The following is an 18,377-nucleotide window of genomic DNA, read 5'->3' as shown; positions in this document are numbered from 1 at the left end:
TGTAGAAGGCATCAAAGTTCAGTAAATTTATTCATTTTTTCCCACATTTAGAAGAATTAATGTAGCACTTTCTCTGTCATTCTAAAATATTTTCTATTCCCAAATTTTATTTATTGTTTCCACTTAACATAATGAGTATCTTCTAGGTTTATTCTATAACTCTTTCAGATTCTTGATTTAATCATATGATGATGTAATTTCAGCAGTCATATTCATATCAACAACATAAAAGATGTACTTGCATGTACCACTGAAATATGCATATCATTTTGATGCCAGAGTAATCTACCTTATAAGTACTAAGTAGATTTACTATCAATCTTTTGAGATGCTATGAGTTTTGTGTATTTTTGTCAAATTTAGTATTTGCGGTATGTCAAATTTTCAAACTCATTGAATTATTCATATGAAAACTGGATATTTGCCCACCCCTTGAAAAATTCCTAAGGATGCCCATGTATACATTGACTGTATTTCCACATATTTTTTTATTCTACATCACATTTCTTATAATACAAACTATACCTTGAATTGTTCTCATTTCACTGATGAATTCAAAGCTGTTTCTGTTCACCGTAATATGGCCTACAATGAATGCTTCAGCTTACTTATGTGTGCTTAAATATTCTTTTAAACAATACTGCATGGTGTGTATCCAGATTCCCTTTATCTTTTCATTTATGAAAATATCAATACTACTCCCAATAAGACACACTTTATTAACCAAATTGTTACTGGTTACATGTTGCTTGTATAATGCTAATAACTACATTCAATGCTTGCATAACCATCAAGGATGTGATATCTAACACCTTTTTTCCTTATTACTGTTTTAATTATTTTGCATCTAAACTTATAAGAAAATGTTCATTAGGCCAAGATGCTAGTGAAGCATTTAACTCAGTAACCAGTTTCAGGCAAGACTACGTTTGCATCTTTGGGTCCCATGCTGTACAAATTTACATATCTCCTCCATCTGTGCTATGAATCATGTCACATCACACATATGCATGTGAAGATCATGAAAATCACTGGATATCAGCATGTCAAATTTAAAACAAGCAATATTTACAAACATAAGAATAGCTGCCAAATATAAGTGGTCATGGTCACACAACTACTGACTACTGACTCTACAAAGTCTGTAGTTAGCCTTTGTGTGAGCATGCCAATGTTCAGTGATTTTCATGAGTTTCACATGCATATTTATGATGTGACATGATGCATAACACAGCTGGAGGAGATTATGTGAATTTGTAGAGCATAAGATCTGAAAATGGTAATGTAGTCTCACCAAATCTGGTTCTTGAAATAAATGCTTTACTAGCGATCTTAGCTTTTCAAAGTTTTTCTCCTGAGTTTATTACACTGCAGATTGTATCCATTCTGGCACAATGTCAGGAATACATATTTTTCTATCTGTCAGCTATTCAATTTAGTGAGTAAATTTCCTACTGTCTATGGAATATCTGAAGCTGCTTTGAATTCTTTGGAAACAGAATACTGTTTACTTCCACAAACTCTTACCTGTTATTGTAACTTGCTCTAAGTTGTGTAACTGCATGCTTACAGCTGCTGGATTCAGCCTCTCGCGAAGACAGCTCCAGTACATACGGGCTTACTAACAAAGATCTGACTCCTGGTGACTACGAAGATCCCAGTCCCTTACTAACACCTGAGCCCCATGGAGAGCCAAGCAGCTCTCACCCAGTAACGGCTCCTGTCACTGTTTCTGTTCACAACAGCTCAGAACCAAACCAGGTACTAAAAAAAGGCTGTCGTATAGTTTTCTAGTTCGTATGACCTGTTAGTCAAGTTAGAAACATAGCACATCTGTGTGTTAACAATGTATTACATTCTGAATTTAATCTTTTGATATAATTTGGTTAGCAAATACTTGAAAGTTAGGGAGGCGCATACATCTTGTTTGTTGCATGTTCATATTTTATTGCAACATGTATTTCATTCTGAATAAAATTCTAAGCTGATATGCAACATGAAATCCAATAGAAGAATGATGTAAGTATAAATTTTGTCATTTGAGAATGTGATAAAGTCCATTTAGCAAACTATTAGAAAAGAAAAAAAAAATCAGAGAGCTAAAGTGCAGAATTCATCGCTACACTGTTGTCTACATTATATGTTGGGAGCTTACCCAGTTGTGTCTCAAACACAATGCAGACAAAGATGATGAATCCCCTCCTCCTCCCTCCCTGTCTCTTGTTTCAAGTTTAATACTGAGGGATGTTATCTCCTATGTAATCAGATTGTATGTTGTTAGTAAAGAACAAGTATGCCTCTGCCAGACCATTATTTATAGTAATTAAAAAAAAATCTTAAGTCACAGGATTGCAAAATGGAAGTACAGAAGCAATATACTGTCACATTTTTGGGTGTAAAGTAAGAATGATAATTTTTTATGTATATTAATTGTTATACTCCTTTCTAATAATGATGAAGGTAAAAGAATAGGGCTACCACACATTTATTAACTCTTCTTAAATATAAAATGAAGCCTTAAGTATTTTTCTGAACTGTGACTTAGACTTGTGCATAAAATTTGCAGAAAACAACTTATTCACCCACCGCCTCCCCCCCCCCCCCCCCCCAATAAAAACAAACAGGGAAATATGCCTAAATATAATTAATAAGCAGTTACTGCAACATACATTTGATCTATGAAGATAAACCTTTCTTTCAGCGGGTAACTTATTTTAGTTGTACTTTATTTGTGATGTTTAACTGATTATGTACTGTGGGGAGTTGATATAAATTGTGTGAACCCTAGCTGAAATCAAAATTTTTGAACTTCAGTGTAATTAACATCTTGCATAATCTATTTATGGATGAATTAGAAGGTCATTCTGACAGCATTTCAGTATTTACTGTAATAATCTTCTTTTATATAATCACTTCAATATTTTTAATGTGGGCAGTATACAAGGATCATGTTTGCATGCAGGTTTGAGTTTTTTATTAGTTTCACTCTAATAACATCTATTACTACTCTAAGGAAATAAATTCTAGTTTTCTTAAATCACCTTATCTTTTCAGTTGTAATTTCTGTATGTCCATTGGGACAGCATAAGTGATGGGAATCTACCAGCTCAATTAAGTAAGGTGACAGTTTGGTATTTTTGATGTTGTTGATGGCTTAAGAATAACAGGTGCTTGTCTGCTCCTTCTTTAATACTTTCTTCAGTTTGTGAGAGTTTAATTCCTTCTAACACTGCAATCTGCCTGAACTGTATCCTATTTTTAAAACTGTGCTTCCATTAAGCTGTTTAAGTACATACTTGATATTAAGGCTGCATGTTAAAATAAACCAGGAATTTAATTAAACAGAAAAATATTAACACTATTTCAGACAGAAGAGGAATGTCATTTCACCAGCTGATGAAACAAAAATAACTGGGGCAGGGTTACAAAATGCATAAAATAGACCTTTATAACTGTTAAAGCCCTTCTGTTAGAAGAGAAACTGATACAAAGAAAATAAACAAAGCAAACAGAGATTTACAGATGCCACTAAACAAAAAGAATCATAGTTTGTAATACATTGTAAGAACAAGGTGCATGGAAGCAGACAGAATTAACAATGGAGTAGTTACTGAGAATGAAGTCCTAATAATGACATGTATGCAGACATTAGGTTAAAGAAGAGAGCTAAAACCAATGACAGGGTGCTGATAAAAATGAATAAGATGTGAAAGTGACAAAAATTATCACTTTTTAACTTATACCTTGTCTCTCTCCATGCTGTGAGGTAACTTATCCTTTGGTCAATTGTCCTGTACCCTAAGCTTTCTTTCTCCCCCTCCCTCCCCCCCCTCCCCTCCCACATTTCCTATTTGCTTTCTCTCTTGGTGAGGGAATTCTGAAGACTAGAGATTTGTTCTTATGATCATTGTTTCAGTAATGGGTAAGTAGACATTCCTCTTCTGTTCAAAACAGTGTTGAAAGAAGAAGATACATATTCAATAAAACAATGGAAAATCCGGGATGGAATGTAACACTGTTATGAGAAGGAAAGCTGCTACTCATCATATAGTGGAGATGCTGAGTTGCAAGTAGACACAACATCTCTGTTATATGGTGAGGAGCAGCTTTCCTTCTCATAATATAAATATACTTTTTCATATTTTCAAACTTTGGCAACTGCTCCATAGAACAAATGGACTTATTTAACAAAAGAAATGAAACAGTAGCACGAGACATGTTTCACAAAACACAAAATTCCTCTGTCATTGGTTACTTCATATAAGAGGCAGTATTATGAAAATGAGACAGATTAGATAATGAGCACGGCATACACAATGCTACAGCAGGAAGATGTATGTATAAAAGTGCCCTTTATTAGGAATCAGAAAGAAACAGCATGAATGTTCACTACTGTGCCATCTGTCTGTTAGACATGCTCAATGTGAGATCAGTGAGTTGTGTGTGCATCTAACTTCATTATGGAGGTCAGAGAAGAGGAACAATGAGGTTTAGCATGGTTTTTGACAGCATAAGGAGTGTTGGGAAGTGAAATTCATGCCCAAATGTCTGCTATATATGGCAAACACAGTATGACATGAGCACGTGTTTATGTGGAATACATGATTTTGTGAAGGTTGGGTGTCATTGAAGGACACCATTTGGTTAGGACTGGTTCATCATGTCATTATTACATGTCATTGCTGCAGTGGATGCTGCTGTCACAAACAACAGAGGGCAGATGGTGGAAGACGTTTGGCTCATGTTACGCATCAGTCACAGTACTGCTCATGCCATCCTGATCAAGTATCTGCAGTTCCAGAAAAGTTGTGCAAAATGGGTTCCACACAGCCTGACTGAGTCCAGAAGTTGAACAAAATGTAAACCTCTCTGTGGCATCCAGAATGGTATCACAATGAAGAATATTGTTTCCTGTCTCATTTTATCGTGGGAGATGAAACATGGTGTTATCATTTTGAGCTGGAGATCAAGCTCAGAGCCAACAAGGGAAGCACATGGATTCACCCCAACAAATAAATCCAAGCTACGCATTCCAGCTCTGGAAAAGTCATAAAGACCACTCTATTAGGTTTCAAGGGCCTACTTTTTAATGACTAAATGGGACACAGTCATAATTAACAAGCAGCAGTATGTGGATGCTTTTCAGAAACTGAAGTGTGTACTCAAGCACAAACGTCTTGGATGAAGAGGTACACACCTGGGTACAATCATGGTCCTGGAAGTAACCACAAACATTTTGCCATGAAGGCAACTGATCGTCATGTCTCACAGTGGGTAAAGTGTATTAATAGGTATGGTGATTCTTCTTCTTGTTTTGAATGGGCCTACTTTGAACCACACTTGTTCAACTGTTGGGCTTTGATCTTTGACCAGTGCTGCTGTCGCATCCTCTGCCAGTGTAACTCCTTCCTTTCTTCTGTCCAGGAGGTACCTTTTCTTCGCGGCTTTTCCTGAAATCCTCGGACTTTCTTCAGGGTGTGTCTCACAGACTGTCTGTTCTGGAGATCAGTAATTTCCAGTTCTTTAATGTCCTCCTCAGTTTCTGTCAGCCAAGTGGTGCAAACCTTATTGTTTTGCCAGAAGGTGAACATATGGTTGGTCAATCTGTTTGGAGGCAATCTTGCAACATGGCTATAGAAAGCTATGGTATGGTGATTCTTATTTCAAAATCGAACAGTTAATTTTGCATATGTCTCATTTTCATATGATTGCCTCAACTCCAGTAGTGACAAGTAACTAAACCACACACAGAACACAAGTTGACTGGGCAAAATTTATAATATTCTGAAATATGAACTTTCAGTCTATGGAAAACCAGATGCTGAAGGAGAAGAGAACAGGTAATATGAGTTTAAAAACAATTCAATATTGAATGTCATCAAGCTGGAACAAACAGAAGACAAGTTCTGATATTGAGCATCAATTTTCTTGTAACTATAGCCTTGTATAAAACGGTCTCAGTTATCATGCTACATCCCCTATAGGAACTGAGACATTAAGTTAGCACTCTGTAAGAAACTAAAATGCAAATATGCTCCAGAGTGATGTAACGATCATTCTGCTGCTTTTCTTCCTTTCTGTGGGACTGCATCTAGTAAAATAAATAGGACCTTGGAGATAACACTTGAGAGATATTTTCTGACCACACAAGAAGATGGAAGTGGTGCTACACCTACTCATAGACATTCTTGAGTTCAGGGTACCTGGAATGTATAAAATGCTTTGTCAGTTTGGAAGCAACTACATCAGTCAGACAATCCAGACAGTTTCTGAACTTTGTGCAGAAACACCAACAGCACATCAAAAATCAAGTTCTGGAAAATTCAGTGTGCTGAGTACGACCACATGAATATTGTTCGAATGAAACGAAAATCTTGCCTCACACATTAGTGTGTTTTGCCTCTGTCATTGAAATTAATCATAAACATCAAAATGTCCAACAATTTTAACTGGGATAGCAGCAATAATCTTAGAAAAACAGGGAAGCAATATCTTGATATTGAGAGACAACAGAAAAACTCACTGTGTTGTTTACATTTTGAAAAGGGTACTGATATCACTACCATCATTCCATCACAGGCACTCAGTTGGTCTCTAGCAGCCAACACATCACAGTTCTGTAGTTAATTAGAAAAATTTTCCCGTTTGCACAGAAAATGCTTTGCAGTTCTCTGTACATAAGAAATAAAGCCTGCATCTGTGCTGTAGCGAGGATATTTCATTACTAAATGTAATTGATGTAATACTACAGTCAGGTCATGTTTACTTGCTTATTGAATGCTCAGCTATGAGATTGCCTTTTGATGTGTTCTATAGTTACAAGACTTTGTATTGTTCTTTATTTCATTGTATTGTGTTGTTCTTTTCTTCATATGGAAAACTTGGTTGGTGTTACTTCTGATATTGTGTCTGTACCACGTTGCAACAATATCTTACAAGGAGACATTCATAGTTCCATTAGATTCTCATTAGGATAACGTATTAGCTGACAACACCATCATGAACTTGATTAGAAAGTTTCCGGTCTCATTGTGGGCAATGCAAATTTATCTTTACTTTCTGCATCAAGTTCATATTTTGCTAGAAGGCTGTAAAATACAATATTATAGTGAAGCAACATTGTTTCTTTCCTCAGTGAATTCTAGAATGTTGGGCCTTAATTTTACTCCTATAAAAACAGCTTAAATTTAATGAGGAAATGTGTGTTATATAGGATACTTTTATACTCCCAAAAATATTACACGTTAAGGCTGCAGAAACACGCAAATCACACTGCTAGAAAGAATTTTAGGGCTCTAAAACTGCTAAGCATCTGATCTGATTACTCATCAAGAGCTATTTACATAATTAACATAGTGGCAGTTAAATATACATTTTTGAACATTTTCATTCTCAATTATAAATTCTCAAATATTGTTGCAAATAACTATTTACTGTGAGCTGTATGAGTAATACTTTCCCACCTCAGTCTAAACTATGTCATCCTTTATGTAGGCTGGTCACATATTTTTAGCTTGATCATCATGTGTGGACTGCTGAACAGTATCAAGAGATATCATATAAGTCACTTATTCTCACTCTTGTAATAGTTCACACTGGTTAAGTCACTCATCTTCTGACAATGTGATATCATCCTTGGTACCTAATCTTTTTTATCATCTTATATGTGTTACATGTAATTTGTAAGGTGATGGGCAATGATACAGCGCAACAGAAGCAAGATGTTTGCAGCGCACAGCCACATAATAGACAGTGGCTGTGAAGAACTTCTGTTTTCCATTCAGATCCCTTGAGCAAAGGACTGTGCTCAATAATTACAAGAGAGCTTAGGTCACACCTGTCTACAACAAGGTTAGCAGAAGTGATCCAGAAAACTACTATCCAACATTCTTGACATACATTTGTTGTAGAACCATCTACAAGAAGGGTAATGGAAGTAATTCACAAAACTGCCATCCCATATCTTTGACATCCATTTGTTGTAGAATCTTAGAAAATATTCTGCACTCAGATATAAAGAGGTACCATGAATAGAATGATCGCTTCCATGCAAACCAGCATGCATTACAGAAATACTGATAATGTGAACCCCAGCTCACTCTCTTCTCACATGAAATCCTGAAAACCAAGGGTTAAAGCAGTCATATAGATGCAATACATCATGATTTCTAAATACATAGCATTTGCATCACTGTTAAACGTATGTTTATTATTGAAAGTATGATCAAGGGTGTACCCAAGGGAAATCTGTGACTGGATTTAGAGTTTCTTGGTAGGGTAAACATAACTTTTACATTATCACTGACAGATATAGAAGTAGCTTCATTTGTGATCCAGGGAACCTTGCTTTCATGTCATACATTAATGACCTTGCACACAATATTAATAGTAGCATCAGACTTTTTGCACATGATGCAGTTATCAGTACTGAATTAACGTCTGAATAACACTACATAAATATTCCATCTGATCTTGATGAGATTTGAAAGTGGTGCTAAGACTGACAACTTACTTTAAATGTTAAGAAATATAAAACTGTGCATTTCACAAAACTTAAAGAAATAATATCATATGACTACAATACCAATAAGTCACAATTGCGATCAGTCAACCCTTACAAACAACTGGGTGGAACAATTTCTGCAGTCTAAAAGAGAGATTGCATAAAAAACACTTATATGATCCATCCTAAAATACTGCTGAAGGGTGTGGGACCTGTACCTAATAGGAATCATAGGTGATACTGAATGTTTACGGAGAAGGGCAGCACAAATGGCCATAGGTATGTTTATTGTGCGAGGGAGTGTCACGGAACTGCTAAAAATATGAACTGGCAGGCACTTAAAGACAGACACAAACTATTCCAATAAAGCCTACCACTATAGTTTCAAGAACCAGCTTTAAAAGATGCATCTAGTAATATATTACAACCCCCTACGAATCACTCTGAAAGGGATCGTGATGACAAGATTAGATTAAATACAATGCACACAGATTTGTTTAAACAACACAGGCCAACGAAAAAAAAAATTTGAAAAACTTTTTTTTTGCTTTAATAGATATTTATGGATTTTTATGAGCTGAATCCAAGTCTAGCCTTAGTTTTTTTTGTGTCACTCATAGTTTTTGAGCAATATGCTTTTTATTATATAGTATAAAAATCCTATGCTATACAGTAAATGGGGAAATTAAAACACATTGTTACAACATAAGCATGGTTTGTGTTTACAGTAAGCTACTTAAAATTAAGATATGTGTTAATAGAGGTTTCACTTGTCAGCTGGAATTGGTTAGTATTTTCTTGCTCTTTCTCCTTTGAAGCGTCTTGTGTATCTTTTTCTACAATGGGTCGCTTGCTGAACTTCTTGGTGGAGTGACCAACAGTAGTCCCCCATCATGTTGGTGTTCCAGCAGCCCTGGTAGTGTTTTTCCATCACTTTAATGTCCTGGTGTAAACGCTCTCCTTGCTCCGCATCGACATCTCCCATATTGTCAGGGAAGTAATCAAGGTGACTGTTCAAAAAGTGAACTTTCAAGATCATTAAACATCCTAAAGTTTTAAACTTCTTTAACACTGTAGCAATAATAGAAACATATTATGGGGATTTTTTGTGTCCTAAGAACTTTGTAATGACTTACTTGAATGATTCCCATGCTTCTTTCTCATTTAAGGTCATTGTGGATTCAAAGTTAACATCAAACATCAATTTTCTAATGTCAGGTCCGATAAAACGCCTTCTTTTAGTTTTTAGCGTCTGAAAGGTGCGGAAACTTTTGGCAGAGATACTTAAAACATTGTCCCTCTTTAGGCAAAGCCTTTACAAACTGTTTCATTAGGCCTATCTTTATATGTAGATGTGGTAGGAGTACGTTTTTTGGATCTACTAGGTTTTTGCATAGAATGTTCTTCTCACCAGGTTTTAATGACTCCCTCACAGGCCAGTTCTTTCTGCACCAGTGTTGGTCCCTAGCCTTACTGTCCCATTCACACAAGAAACATGGAAATTTGGTAAAGCCACCTTGCTAACCAAGGAGCGTGCATGTTACTTTTATATCACCACATATCATCCAACCATGAGCAGAATAGCCTATTTTATTTAGCATTATTTCTAGGTTTTCATAGCTTTCTTTCATATGTACAGAATGTCCAACAGGTATAGATGCATACATGTTACCATTGTGTAAGATTGATTGGTTTGTGGGGGTTAAAGGGACCAGACTGTGATGGTCATCGGTCCATCATTGTGTAAGAAAACAGCCTTTAAACTAGTTTTGAGTGAATCAATAAACAGCCTCCAGTCTTCCTTTTTGTGTTAAATACCAAACTCATTCATCAGACCAGGAATGTCTGAGCAGTACACTAAATCATCTTCTTGTTGAAAAAACTTGAAAAATTGCTGCTCTCTCTTTCTGTACATGTATATGCTGGTTCCAACTGCCAATAAATTCTTTTCTTTTAATCTAGAGCCAAGCAATCCACCTTTTTCTTTTGTTAAGCCCAGAGCCCTAACCAAATCGTTAAGCTTTGACTGAGTAAACAATTTGGGCTATAGACTTCCTGCATTACAATGGAATTCATCACCATGGAATAGAATTTAAATCATCTGGTGGTACAGGAACTGGCAAATCTACACCATGCCCTACTGGTTACATGGCAGACAGAAAGTTAGGGTAGCTTATTACCTTCTTGTTTTTCGAATTATGACCAGTAATATCAACACTGCAAAAGTAGCAATCATCGGAATGATTTGTTGGCTCCCTCCATATCATAGGAACAGCAAATCTAAAGGCTACCAATATAATCTACATCCATTACACCTCCTTTTAAAATTATTTTAACTATGTAATAGCTGTTAAATTCTTTAAGAATCACTTAAGTTAATAAATTTAACTGTAAAATGTAAAGAAATGGTGGGTGATACAGGTTTTTAAGTATTATATTTGGATTTCCCACCCTATAAACATAAGAATAAGGTATTTTCAGCATTGTTGGCCTGTGCAATCGTTCTCCCGACATTCCATATGTGAATCAAATGGGAAGAAACCCTAATAACTATAAAATGAGGACTACCCTCTGCCATGCACTCCAAGTGGCTGATGTACATAAGTAAATATTTTAATCTCTCATATTTTGACCATTAAGACATTACATGCCTTTAGAGTGAATTTTGTGCATAATGTTTTCTATAACTTATCATGTAGTTTGTGGTATTCGTGTAAAAAATGGCTCCACAAATCAGTCATGAATTAATGTTCATCTTCATTTGGATCTAAGCCAGGTAGAAGTAGATGGCTGCTGTTAGAAAAACAAAGATAGGTTTGTCTGGGAAAAGGTCAATTAAAACTTATATACTGCAAAGCGAAGAGATGACTAGCAGTTTCTATGGCATTATTCATGGAATGAATTATACTCCCTTGTAAAACTTAAATTGTTTATCCAGTATTCTTCATGTCACTTGATTAGTTTGCTAAATACTCTTGACAGTCACATATTTGTATGAACTGGAACAAAGCATGTCATGGTTCACAAGTTGCCCAGTCACGAGACAAAAAGCAGTTACCTTATGTTGCGCGCTTGAACAAAATTTCATGATAATGGATAGTAGTACCTCCTGTTATCAGTAGTCTCACTACTACTGTTCATATCAGAAATACCCTCTTGCAGCGAATAGCATTACAAGCATTTTTTTATGTGAGAGGATGGGCAGCAGTTTTTATGTCAGAAGATATCTCCTTAGAGTTACTAACTTTGAGGATGATGTTGTTCCCCTGTAAGAAAATTAAATTTGCATTAAAATATTGTTATCCAACCAAACATTTTATCTCCAGTCTTTCAGAAATTCAATTACTGAGCTTTGTGCCATGTTAGTGCTTTGTGTTTACAACTAGTTGCATTTAAGTTATTTTGCTCTCCTGGTAAGCAAACAGTTGCAGTCTGATGTCATTAGTGTCTGCTTTTTGTTTCAACCTGCTATTAAAACTTGGTTTTTAAACAAAACTTTTTTTTGCGTATACCTGTAACCGTCCAGTTAACCTTTCTTAACATTCTTTTCTCTCTGCTAAGATGTGGCTACAACAATTTTCCTGACTTATTAAAATAATTATGTAATAGAAATTTCACAGCAGTTATGCATTGCAGTGAAATATGTTTTTAATAGTACATATCCTAATGTGCAATTAATTTGTTTGTCTGTAATGCTGATGAAGACTTGACTCTTTATTCACCACAGTCAGAGAACTAAATAACTTGACAGATCAGGTCACTCTAAGAAACTGGAAGAAAGCACAGCCATGAAATGGTATAAAATGATATTATAAATCATTATAATTTTGAATAATTTTGAAATAAGTGAATATTAAATATTTAAAAACAGGTGTTCTATGCCTCATAATTGTTTTTATAGTTAATATATTATTTCTCTTATTACTGTACTTGCCATATTTGAATTTATCCTTCAATGCAGTTTTCAAACTAAGTACTAATCTGCTGTAATATTTTCATTAGTTACAGAGTATGGAAACACCACGCTGTTTACGAAGAGCTGATTCGGGAATGCCTCATGATGAACTGACACCACGGTCGGATTCTGTCAGTACTGAAAGTTCTGGAGGTTCACCACCATGTGGAAATCATAGTGAAACATCAAGTGGAGTGCATTCAAATTCCAGTTCAGAAAACCAGCCAGGGAGACGTTCAACAAGTGTTGACGATCTTCCTGCATCAGAACAGAATCCTCGAACACAACCTCCTTGGCGCAGTTTTTCGCTCCAGAGGAATGTACAGCCACCAACATCAAATACAGCAGTTCTCAATCAAACTTCAGGTAGTGCAGGTGCAGTACCACCATCTTTTGGATTTTCTGGTGTAGCTGCCATGCCTTCTACAAATGCAGTTATCGCTACTGATGCAGGAACAGTGGGGGGATGTCCTGCAGTCCTCCTTGAAAATGCTGCAGAGAGCACAGTTGTTATTCGCCGAAAGCAGGTGAGACCAAAGACAAATGATGGGACTCAGTCTCCTGTCCTTAAGGATGAACCTTTTGGTCGTTCAACAAATATGAGAATGACATCATTTACAGACAACCCGGATGGCTCCAGGCCCGAACAAGAGAACTTCCCATCATCATCATCTACCTTACCTCACTATCCAACACAACCTATACCCGTGGCTGCTGTATACCCTCACTGTTCAACCATGCCATTACCAAGTAGTACATCTGGATCGATTGTTCACAACACTACAAATACATCAGGTACTGGCAGCTGTCACATTTTCCCCAGACAACATACCACAATACCCACTCACCACAATGGTGTCCGTCTATTCAGTGGGCCAAACCCATTTGTAAAACGTTTTCCACCATACCACCACCAAGTTTTAAATGGACGTCCACCACATATCGCACCTCCATTAGGGCCACTGGTAGCGATACAGGCAAATTCAAAGACTTGTGGTGTGGATCCACAAAACAGTGGAATAGCTGTACATCACACATTTCCTCAGATCACACCAGTTGTTAAGTACAATCCTCAGCAGCTTCTTCACAAACAGGATAGGGATTCAGCTAATTTTTCAATGGCATCCAGTGGAGATTCTGATCAGTATCTGCCTCATAACTAAAGTTAATTAGAGCAATGGTGTATTTTCATCTACAGAATAAAAGGCCAAAGGAAAAGGCTAGTGGTGTGAATATGAAATGACATTAGCTGCATTAGTTAAATTCAATATCCACATTGTCAAATGGTAATGTGGAAACATTGAAAGCAGTAGTGTGTAATTTTTGTAATGAATTTGTAAGATATATTAACAAAGTCCACCAAAACTTGTTTTAGAGTGAGTATTATTGCTTAATTAAATATTACTGAATTGTATGAAGTAGACATACTTTACATTTTTGTATTGAAGCTGGAAATACAATGAACTCCGTTCAAGTGTTTTGTAAGCACGCATTTGGTGATTAGCGCTGTGTTATTGTTGCTGCTGTTGATCATTTGAAGACAGTTAAGTAACTGACTGATCAACATGACCATATCCTTATATATTTACTTATATATTGTGTAATTTTTATGACAGAGCATATTTTATCAAAATCACTTAAAATTGTCACTTGTGTAGCATATTAGCAGTTCTGAAACACAATTAAATCCCCTTACAGGCTTCTATTTTTTTACTCTGTGTCAAGGTTTTTACAATCTATTCAATTAAATTTGAGGGCCATATAAAAATTTATGTAGTACAAGGTTCTCCTCCACATTTGTAACACCATAATTTTATATGTCATATTGGATACGAGTGCCATTTTGGATTCAGTATTAAAAGTACAGTAGTAAACTTCATTAGCTCATTTTTACCTTTATAAATTATACACATTTATAAGTGAATAGTAAGTGAGTTTGAGTGTTGAAACTAAAGTGCACAAGCAATGTGTAATTATTGACTGCATTACAGTACCTCAGCAGTACTGAAGACATACTAATTTTAAGCTTTCTAGAAGTATAACCAAGTTTTAAAATGTTAAAATATAAAAATTTTAATTTAAATCGTGATACGGATAAGTTATCTCCTGTTGTAACTGTTGCTGTCCTGTGACACAGTTATGTTGTTGTATGTTGTTAACTTGTGATACATCTTCAAATATTATCTTTCTACATATATTAAGGTCACTTTTCTATATCCTAAATGTTCCTCCTGTGCATAACAAAAAAGTCTTGAGCATTATTTTGTGACAAGACTTGTTTAACATCAACATTCGAGTATGGCCTATAATGTAATCATTTAAGTTTATTCTGGAACCACAATGGACAAAGTCATCAAATATATGGAATATTGTTGTTTTACCCCCCCAGTATTATCTATTCTATTGTTATTTAAAATGGAAAAATATATATTTAAACTCTCTTTATCACTCTGATTATAAATATTGTGTGGGTATATGTGCAAACACTGCTTGCATTTATATCTGAAATTCATTCCTTTTGACTCACAGTGTACATTACATCTGTTACTGCTGCATCAACTACTGTTACATGTACCATACAGATAAATTTTAGGTTTTTATTAGAGCTGTCATCAGTGTGAACGTGCTTACTGCAAAAGTTTTAAGAACAGTAAATGTAAATATAGGTGCACAGGTTATGTATTTTATTTACGCAGAACATATTTGTTTGATATTGTTCAGATCTAATATGCTTTCTAATAAATTAATATAATAATAAAGTGATGAACAAGCTATGAATAGGAAGCAGTAACATTTTTTTTTTTTTTTTTTTGGGGGGGGGGGGAGTTAGCATTGTATTTTTGAATGGGTAAGCAGTTTACAAAACCAGAAGACAGTATTGCAAAAATGACATTCAGCAAAAATATAGCACTGTTGTTTGTTTATAAGTCAATGTTTTTCATAAGTAATCAAGACAGGGAAAATATATAAAAAGATTCACTTTTGTAATGATCAGGTCATGGCTTTTTAACAATGTAAAATATTTTGGTATGTTCGTGGCCTAAATGTAATTTTTCTTCTAAGTAATGTAGTCAATGCAAACAGTGACAAGTTTTATGATATGTCAGACCAAGCCCATTTTTTTAGCATCAGCCTGATTTAAATTGCCAGATGAGTAACGACTTGTAAATATCCATTGATGGGGAAGTAATATAAATTAGAAACCAGTTTTCAAAGCAGTAGTGATTTGCAGCTCTAAAGATGGCAGGGAAATGTTATCCTACTAGACATGCTGAACATGTCTCATTTTGTTGCAAATCATCTTGTCACCCCATCTCCTTAATACTACAAAACCAGAGGTTACGTTTCTTTATATTTAAATCTACTATATTTTTATAAAGAATTATTGTCTTTATATCCTGTCCTCTACAGCCCATAATAGTGATGGGGCAGTGTTTGTGAGTGCTCTCAGAGTTTCTAGGGCCTACATTTTCTTTCAATTGAAGGGCACTTCAAGATTAACTTCAAGAGAATAAAAGCATTAGACTTCCTCTTTTAAGCTGAGTCTGTAACTCTGATGATATCAGTAAGCAAATGTACTACAAAATGCAATGAAAATTACATTTAAAAAAATACAGATTTTCAAGGAAGGCAACTGATGTGGAAGTGTACCATCAAAGATTCAACAAACACTGGAGTTGGGAGAACCAGTAAAGGAGCTTTCACTGTCATAACAGACTGATGGTTTTCCTTGTACAATCAGAAATATTCAATTGCTTCCAAGCTTTAGTTTCTTAGAGGTGGCCTTGCAGCAATCAAAAATAAATGGAGTACAAGTTGAAAATTTAGTTTGAAGGTCTAGTCAAAAACTGTGATGTTCTAATGAAATAAAAAGTGGTGAAATATGTGCTTTATGAAGAGAGATACTGCCTACAAGGCATAACTGAAAGATACTTAACATTTACAGAGCAAGATACCTCTTTAAAATGAGTTTCACAGTCTTAAAACAAATAAATTATGTGCAAATAATTTTTTTTTGTAATACTGCCATATAAGCATGAAATGGAAATAGCTGTGCCTGTTATTCACTAAATGTTTTCAATTTAAAATAACTATCAATATAGTTTTACTTTATTTCAATCAGGAGTTTATTCTGTGCAGCTCAATTTTATGAAGTGTCATGCTACATCTTTCAGAATATCACTGGTATCATTATTTATGAACATATCTAAATCTTAAAAATGTGAGTGTTTTCATGTCGGAAAGCTAAATATTTAAATATGTATTAAAATGTAAATAATAAGTATTCTATGTATGTACAAATATAATAACTGCATGATACTGGAGGGATTTTAAGAATATTGACAGCACATTTACAAATATTTATACTTCAGCAGTAAAATAGTCCTTCTCTGCTTATAATTGATGTGATTACAAAATAAATATGCTTTGGATGATATTTACAATACTCTGTCACAATTGTAAATACCACACTTGCATGTTGCTAAGATTGGCAGGTTCACTCCATGTAACTTGGGCTGCAGCTGTCCCTCTGCAGAAAACAGCTTCTGCTTTGAAAATACATTTGAATAATATTCTCAGATGGAGCTTTTGTATCATTAACAAGTAAGCAAATATTCTGTAAAGTGTATTATTATTTCACTGGCTTACATTCCATAAGCGTTCCATATCTTTATTCTTAATTTATGAAACTGACGGCAACAATACATGCTGTGATATGAATTAGTTGTCATCAGTTATGTCATCTTTGCTATGCCTCCACGTGCAAACTCCATCAATAAAGAGACTTCAAAATGACAATACACAATAACAGAAAGTTTGGCTGACAAAAGTTACCTTTTCAAAACACTAACATTTTGCCAGCTTGTTTGATAAAAGTTTTATAATCTTCAGTGTTTCATGTGTAGGCATTGTAGAAAATAAAAATTATCAGGGTATCTGTATCACATTATTTTATAATGGATGTAATTTTTATTATTGATTTATTCAGAAGAAGAATGTGAAAGATATTTTTTAATTTCCTTGCTGATTGGTAGAAAATGGTGAATCAACATTAAACAATCTGAAGTAATCAGTTTGATCATCTTCATCCATTTAGCACTCATATTTCCTTTGTGTAAGTAGGATACAAAAGCCTATACATAACTAGCCATGAAAATGTTCCTGCATTCTCTGATATTTATTTGAAGTAATAGAAAATTGTCAAAGTTCTAAAACATGGTGTAGCAAATGACTAAATTTTACATGATAATGATTGCTTTTGTGAGTTATAATGATGAATTAAGTCACAGACCTCTGTACCAAGAGTAGGAGCCATAAGATTGTTGCCTTATGTTTTATGATGCTGCACTTCTGCCATTTGTATATAGAGATATAAAAAAAAACTGCCATGCCCCACAGAGTATGTGCTTGTATAAAGTAAGACTGATTAGGTTGTATGTGTGTAAGATACAATGTTTTGTAATTTGTTTTGGCAAAAAGTAATGAATGACAGTGTATTTATAGATTGAACTATTGATGACTGGAGCCAAATGTATGAGTCAGCATCTGTAACATATAATGTAAGCACTCTTCCCACATGTATTCAGTTATATTCATGTGTATTGACCATTAATAAATGTAACAAATAGAATATAACTTTTTGTGTTATTTTTTTTAAACTTAATGACACTGATTATTCCAAGTGATCTTTTAATTGTTGACATGTAAAGTGTGTTACATCTACAACTTACTTTTTTTTTCAACTGGAGTGATACACTTTTGATGCAGAGTAGATCAAGAAGTTATTTGTCCAAATACAAGGAAACATTATACCAAACATTACAGACTGATATTCTAGAATGTAGTAACTAGAATTCCAAAAAAAAGACTGCCAGTAGACTAGAAGCTTCTTTTGCAAATAAGTAATGTAGTAAGTCA

The 18,377-nt window shown here is 34.8% G+C and overlaps 1 protein-coding gene across 5 annotated transcripts in view; it reads left to right on the top strand.

Moving 5' to 3' along the window:
• Window positions 1-18,095, top strand: part of LOC126266947 (protein tincar) — a 531,342-nt gene extending 513,247 nt beyond the window's left edge. For 4 of the 5 annotated variants that reach the window (XM_049971655.1, XM_049971657.1, XM_049971656.1 and 1 more), the window contains 2 exons: window positions 1,573-1,761; window positions 12,506-18,095. In XM_049971655.1, the coding sequence (XP_049827612.1) occupies window positions 1,573-1,761; window positions 12,506-13,621 (1,305 nt within the window). In that variant the 3' untranslated portion in view covers window positions 13,622-18,095. The remainder of the gene's footprint in view (window positions 1-1,572; window positions 1,762-12,505) is intronic. The other variant, XM_049971658.1, reaches the window with a different exon arrangement.
• Window positions 18,096-18,377: the final 282 nt, after the last annotated feature.

This window comes from Schistocerca gregaria, chromosome 4 (genome assembly GCF_023897955.1).
Source record: "Schistocerca gregaria isolate iqSchGreg1 chromosome 4, iqSchGreg1.2, whole genome shotgun sequence".
Classification (NCBI taxonomy): domain Eukaryota; kingdom Metazoa; phylum Arthropoda; class Insecta; order Orthoptera; family Acrididae; genus Schistocerca; species Schistocerca gregaria.
Note: the sequence above shows the minus strand (reverse complement) of the source record. Positions and strands in the feature narration are given on the sequence as shown.